The 6,887-nt window shown below is 60.9% G+C and overlaps 1 protein-coding gene and 1 pseudogene across 1 annotated transcript in view; one reads left to right on the plus strand and one right to left on the minus strand.

The window, feature by feature from the left end:
• The window catches only part of SPATC1L (spermatogenesis and centriole associated 1 like), a 12,726-nt gene extending 8,654 nt beyond the window's left edge, over window positions 1-4,072 (minus strand). The window contains exon 1 of the mRNA XM_025040299.1: window positions 3,561-4,072. Within this exon, the coding sequence (XP_024896067.1) occupies window positions 3,561-3,563 (3 nt within the window). The 5' untranslated portion in view covers window positions 3,564-4,072. The remainder of the gene's footprint in view (window positions 1-3,560) is intronic.
• On the plus strand, window positions 363-481 carry LOC112471657 (annotated as a pseudogene).
• Window positions 4,073-6,887: the final 2,815 nt, after the last annotated feature.

The following is a 6,887-nucleotide window of genomic DNA, read 5'->3' on the forward strand; positions in this document are numbered from 1 at the left end:
TCGTCTGCGGTCAGAGGGTCTTTGCTGCAGTCGGGTGGGTGCAGGCTCCGCTTTACCTTCTATTTAGTGAATTGTAATGCACTCTGTTCTTCCCAAGATTTCAATAAGTCGTGTTAAACATTAAAAAAAAATTTCTTAACACCAGTCAAGTCCAAAATGTAGGTCTATTTTCAGGACACATTATAATAAAACTATAAAAAAATAACAAGACTCAACCAAAAACTCCATCTCCTCAAAATTAAAGGATATTTACCAGAATAACGATCAGATTAAAAAAGAAATAAAAACAGGAAAACATGATCATTGAGAAATGAGAATCAGGGCACTATATTAAGACATCGGTACATTTAAATTGTATTTAGGTCTACGGCCTCGCCCCGCTGAACGAGCCCGGTCCCGTCTGATCTCGGAAGCTCAGCAGGGTCGGGCCTGGTTAGTACTTGGATGGGAGACCAGCTGGGAAGACGGGGTGCTGTAGGCGTAAAAAATAAAAGATAAGGGATTGTCAGCTGACAAGGTCCTTGCAATCTGTGAGGTCAACCAAGGGTCGCCTCGCCTAAAAAAAATAAAAATAAAATATAATAAAACTAATAAAACTGTATCTAGTGTAAAATTAGTAATATAAGTGCTTTAATTACTATTTTATACCCCCTCCAAAATTAAACATTCAAGTCAAGATATGGGAGGAACTCTTAAGGAAAGCAAAAGTTAAAAAAATAAAAACAACAACAAAAATAAACTGGAAACAGCTCTATGGGAAGTCCAATAAGACAGCAAAACTGTAGAAAGCTACTTTAGAGAAATAAAATATACGGGAATTAAACTGGAAATGAGAAAAGCAATATAAGAATGACTAGGGAGATTGTTTAAATTATAAAAGACTACTGTATACGATTGTATATTAATTAAAACTTCAATAAAAGGAGAGATTTTTATTAAAAGGGAGATTATTTTTAAATGACTCAAAAAGAAGTGGAAAACCTAAACAGACCAATAAGGAAAGAAGAAAAATCTAGACGTTACGAAACAATTATGCTCTAAAGGGCTGCGAGGCTGGGTGGGTGGTGAGCTCTCCCACGTTCCCAAACGATTCATAATCTCTGTGTCATCTAAATGGGGTGGGAACACTGAAGAAATGAAGAGATGCTGGATCGAGGTCACGACTTGTCACAACCCCGCTACAGAATTCCTGCCGAGAACCCACAGGGGGAAAGTGCCGCCCAGACCGGGGGAGGAGCCCCATCCAGACGACTCCGAAGAGCCCAGGACCCCAGGGTCTCCCAAGGGAGCTGCGAAACGAGAACCCGCAGATAGGCGTGGGGAGCCCCGAGGGCACCCCCACCAATGCCGGGACGAGGTCATCAAAATCAAACAAAATGAGCCATTTCTCAATTTTTTTGTTTTTTTTAAAATAAGGACTGGAAAGACCCTTCCCCAGCAGCAAGCCTGCGTGTCCCCAGCCCGGGCAGACAGAGTCGTCACTGCCCACGCTGCCGGAGGCGGGGTTCTGAGAACCCGAGGGACGGAGACGCGGCAGAGACAGCGGGCTCGTCTGACACGACCGTCTCTGAGCTGTGTCGCTGCAGACACGGAAAACGGGAATGGACCGGGAAACCGTGGCATAAACGGCGCGCGAAGCGGCTGGACGTCGACAATCAACTGCTTCACAAAATACATCGAGTCTGATGGCTCCGAAACTACAGCAGAAAAGGACGTCGCTCGTCGTAGGGAACAGACGGGAGCCCCAGGAGCAGACCGAGCGGTCAGGGAAGGTTTGGTGGCGGCCGGAGGAGGACACGGGAGGCGCGGCAGCGTCACGACAGGGACTGCCACACGCCCCGCGGACGCGGCGGCGAGTCCAGAGGAAGCGCCGCCACCTCCAGCCGGCCCCCCAGCGCTGGGGTGCGCCCCAACGAGCCGTCTCTGGGTCGCCGGGCGTTTGCCTCACGGCAGAAGGAACTGTCCTTCAGACGGGTGGGAGGCACCCACCGAACTGTGGGTCATCTGTGGCTCTGCGCTTCAGGCGCCTGCAGACGCACTCGCGACCAAGGGGGCACCGCGCCTGGAGGAGGCCCAAGCTGGAGGAGAGTCCTCGGCGGCTGCCGAAGTCCACCCAGCACTGAGCGGCGAGCAGCCGCTGGGAACCCCGAGAACTGAGACCCAGCCCCTTTGGAGACGAGTCACCGCCGGAAAAGCCGTGTGCAGGAGCAGCTGGCGAGGGCGAGGCATCTCCGGGCCCGTGGAGCAGGCGTGGCTGTCCCCGCCGCCCAGTGCCCTGACAGTGCGGGAGGCCCCATCCTCTGCCGCCCTCCGCTGGCCGTGCGGGGCCAGAGCCTCCTGGAGACATCTGTCCGCTGTCTCCTTTCAAGCGCACGTGGCCTTTGATCTGTGATTTCCGGGCAGCACCCAGTGCAGGTCCGGGGGCCCAGGTGACACCGACAGTGGCCACAGAGTCGTGAGGTTGGGCTGGGGGAGCGTGACCCCTCACGGGGCCACCTGGTCTCCAGAGGAGACCAACGGGGAGGCCGCGAGGCGCATGGTCGCGGTGAGATTGAGCGAAAGCCGACAGGCGCCCGGGGCACCCGCGAAGACCCAGCAACACCCAGAGAGCGGCCGAGCCAGTGTAGACAGGGGCCTCGCAGCGGCCGCGCCAGTGTGGACAGGGGCCTCGCAGCGGCCAGCAGTGCGGCACGTGCCACGCGAGGCTGGGGCATCCTGGTCTGGCAGCGGAGGCCGGGGACTGCGGGATTGCCAGCAGGCCTGAAAGTCCCTCTGTGACAAACTGCAGCTGGTCCTCCAGGCTAGAGTCCCCGGGGCCTGGGCCGCACCAGCAGAAGCTGAGGGTTGGGCCAGCCAGACCCAGCAGCCCAGCGTGGAGGGGCGCACTCTGAGCTGGGGTGCCAAGGTCTCTGCGGGAGCTCGGTGGCCTCAACTGGCCAGTGGCTGGGGCTTCTCCTAAGGCTGGTGTCCAGCGAGACCTGGGCTTGCCCACAGGAGACTCAGCTGTGACATAGGTGCTGACAGGAATAGCTGGCCTGAGTGAGGGTCAGCTCACAGCCAAAGCCCACCTTCTGCCCGCAGGTTGTCATACCTGGAACACGGCACCAAGTCCAGCCCTGTGCAGTGAGCATCTGGTGACATGCGTGTGCCGTGGCCACTGGTGGGAGCCCAGAACACAAGGCTGCAGCTGGCCCGACCCAAAGCCCAGCTTTTCTCCAGCTGCCCCTCCCGGCGCCTTGCTCCTCCCCGCCACGGGAACCCCACGCTTGTCCCGGCTCCAACCTCAAGGTCCTCTGGAGGCTCAGAGTGTCCAGATGCCATCGAGGACCGTCACCTGACAGCTCTGAGGCCCTGGGCTCCAAGCGACCACCGTGGCTAGGAGGCCTTGCCTCCCACAAGGCTGCGCTTGCTTGGGGGTGGTGGCAGGTGTTCCGGTGAACTCCGCAGCCGACGCAGAGCCCAGGGGCCCACCCCGGCGTGTCCCGTGGGGGCGGTGGCAGCAGTTTCGTTAACGGCCTTGGTGGTGACACCATGTTCCCCAGCGCGGCTGAACGGCTCACCATGACAGCAGGTCCACAGGCGCCAAGTCGTCCTCTGCGCGCCCTGTCCAGGCGGCCTCAGAGCATCCCCTCCAAGGGCTTATCACAGGGCTCGTGCGCCGTCCATGTCCAGATGGCCTGTGCCCCCCGCCTCTGCCCCCGACAGGCCACACCCACGCTCCGCAGGGTGAGGCCCTTTCACAAGAATGTTCTGGCAGAGGTGACGGCCCCCGCAGTGACTGGTCAGAGCCTGCTACCCTGCGTGTCGCTAAAGGCGGGCGGGGTGTGGCTCCACACTCCCTCCCAGGGCCCCCCACAGCGCCGTGCAGGGCTCCTGGGGGCCGCCTCACCCTCGGCCCCACGCCCCGGCGTGTGAGCAGATGGCTGCAGGCACCCGAGGCCGGCACAGAGGGACGGCGAGAGGAGCTCAGTGCCAGCACCGGGGCCACCCAGGGACCATGGTGGCAGCGCCGGGGTGCACGTTGCCGACGGATACGCCCTCCGGCTTGGGTGCCAGGCCGGCCAGCCATCTTCCGGGGGGGAAGCCAGGCTCAGCGAGGAGGGGCCTTGGCCGAGGACAGGCCAGGGCGCCCGCGCCTCACCTGCAGCGCCCGGGGAGCAGTCAAAAAGCAGCGGGGGCGCACGGGCCCCGCGGCCGCGCTCCGGGCAGCTCTCGCTCAGCAGGCGCTTCAGCATCTGGTTCTCCTTGAGCAGCCGCACCTGCCGCTTCAGGTCGGCGTTCTCGCTCACCAGCCTGCTCATCAGCTCGCCGCCCTCGGCCATGGCGCCCGCTCGCCTGCGGGCTCGCAGCCCGTGGAGGTGGAAGTCCGGCCGGAGCCCCGCGCCGCCCACCTTCCGCGGCCTTGTGATGTCGCCTTAAAGAGGCGGCGCCCTGCACCTGCCCAGCCGCGGACCCACGCCCAGTGTGACCGCCACGAAGGCGGGGGACGGCCACGTCCAGCCGGGCCAGCGATGCCTGCAGGAGGGCAGCCCCGCCGGGGACACATGAGGCTGGCCCGGCACCTGGACCCTCTCAGAACAGCTAGGACGTTGGGCCGAGTCCACCCCCACCCCCGGGCAAGAGCTGCTGTGGTTCGCCACGGGCCTCCGTGGGACCCGGGCAGCTGTCTGCACGTGGACGTGTCCCAGGGTGCCCTGGGACACACACTTGGAGCGGACGGGGCAGCGGACGGGGCACTGAAGGCACAGGGAGCCGAGCTCCAGGCCCCACGATGGCCTCCAGCCTCACGGAGCTCGGGCAGCCCCGGGGCTGGGGGTGGAGCTGCCGCCGGGGGGCAGGGTCCGGGCGCATGCCGGCATCCCCACGGACAGCGCTACGTGTCTGGACGCTGACCGTCGTCGGACCGGACCAAAGCCCCCCCCACCGGGGCACAGCGCCCAGTCAGCCACCCCTCTGCTGCTCCGCCCCCAACGCCCGCTCGCCCGCACTGCCTGGCCGGCCGCCAACCTCCAGCGCTCCTGGCTCCGGAGGTCTCGGTCCTGCTTCTCTGAAGCCATGCGGCAAGATGGGGCCCCTGCTGAGCCTCGTGGCCAGAGATATAGCCCATAAAGTGAACCAGCGTGTTCTCCAACCCTCAGCCCCAGTGCCAGGCCCCCCACTTGCCACTAAGGCACTCGGGGTGCAGGCGGCGGGTGCAGGACCCCAGACCGCCGGTGCCTGTGTCAGCGCTCCGAGGAGAGTGCACGACTCTGCCTTTGTGGGAGAGGACGTGGGACGTGTGGGCGCCAGATGGCCCTACATGACCCAGACAGACCAGCATCTGCACCCGCTGGCCCCCAGGTCAGAGGGCAGGGCCTCAGGAAAGGGGGTGGACACTGCCAGGCACCCGGGCACGAGGGGCCTTCCTGCCCTTGCTCCCCCACCGCATTCAAGCCCCCTTTCTTTCCTGGCCCACGGAAACCCTGACGCCGCAGCCCCTCCGGCCCGGGCCCGCCAACGTGCGCCAGCTCCGATCGGGACGCGCACGTCCCCGGGACGCAGGCCGGTCTGACTTGCCGCCGTCTGGTTAAGTGTCTGTGTCTGTGAGGGACACTGGCCTGGGTTTCCTTTCCTTGTAATGTCTCGGTCTGGTTTTGCTATCGAGGTCACATTGACCTCATAAAACAAGTTGCGAAGTGTTCCCTCCTGTTTTCTGGGTATTTTGTTAGTTTCTTTCTTAAATGTTTGATCAAATTCACCAGTGAAGCCATCTGGGCCTAGAGTTTTCTTCTGAGAAAGCTTTTCATTTCATTTCAATTTCTTACATACACATAGGTTATTTTAATTTCTCATCCTTCTCACGGCCACATAGCTGGCAGTGGTGTCTTTGAAGGGGCCTGTGCATGCCATCTGCGTTGTGGAACGCTGGCATTAAGTGTTCCCGACATTCTCTCACGGTCCCCACGCGGTCTGTCACCCCGCATGGGAGCGCAGAGGGACAGCGCTGGCAGGTGTCTGCAGCAGCGAGACCTGAGGCGGACGGCACAGGTGGGCGGGGAGTCGCCTGCTTATCACTGACAGTTGCATCCCCTTCACTAAGAAAACAAGTAACTGAAGTGGTCCACGTCGCCCTCACCCTCCCGTGGGAGGGAGGGGTCTTCAAGACGGAACCAGAGACACTGAGAGCAGGTACCAGGCACAGAGACCACATGTGCCGAGGACCCGGGCTCCAGACCCCTGCCCACGCTGCTCGTGAAGGCCTGCCTTTTGGCCTCTGCCCTGTGGACACTGCGCATGAGGCCTGTGACCAGAGGCCCTATGCTGAGGTGCCAAGAGGGACGGCACAATCGGGGGGCAGATGCGCCTCCCCAGCCCAGGGCTGCGTGGCACTGGCTGCCCCCTCCAGCACCCCTAGGGACGCTGAACACTGCAGCTGGAGGCCGACGGCGGCGGCGTGATCAGATGCTCCCGCCCGCGGCCCCCTAACCTCCGTTCCTTTTGGAAACACAGCGAGCTATGACGAAGACCCCACGTTGCGGGGAGACGTGACGGCGGGGCCGACCCGTCAACCTGACTCCCACGCCCCCGCCAGGCTCCGCTCTACACACTGTTCCTACCTTCAGCCTGAAACATCTTCCACTTTTCCTTGTGCTTTCATTTTTGACCTTAGGTGATTTCAAAGTATATTGTTTAATTTCCAAACACCTGGGGTTTTCCAGATCTTTCTGTTACCGAGTCCTAATTCCATCGAGGTCAGAGGACAGAGCCCATATGGTCCCACCCTCGACTCACCTCATGACTCAGCACGTGGCCCGTCTTAGCAAATGGCCGACACCAGGGGTCCCCAACCCCCAGGCCAAGGGCCGGGACGGGTCCATGGTCCCTCAGGAACCGGGCCGCACAGCAGG

This window comes from Pteropus alecto, unplaced genomic scaffold (genome assembly GCF_000325575.1).
Source record: "Pteropus alecto unplaced genomic scaffold, ASM32557v1 scaffold339, whole genome shotgun sequence".
Classification (NCBI taxonomy): domain Eukaryota; kingdom Metazoa; phylum Chordata; class Mammalia; order Chiroptera; family Pteropodidae; genus Pteropus; species Pteropus alecto.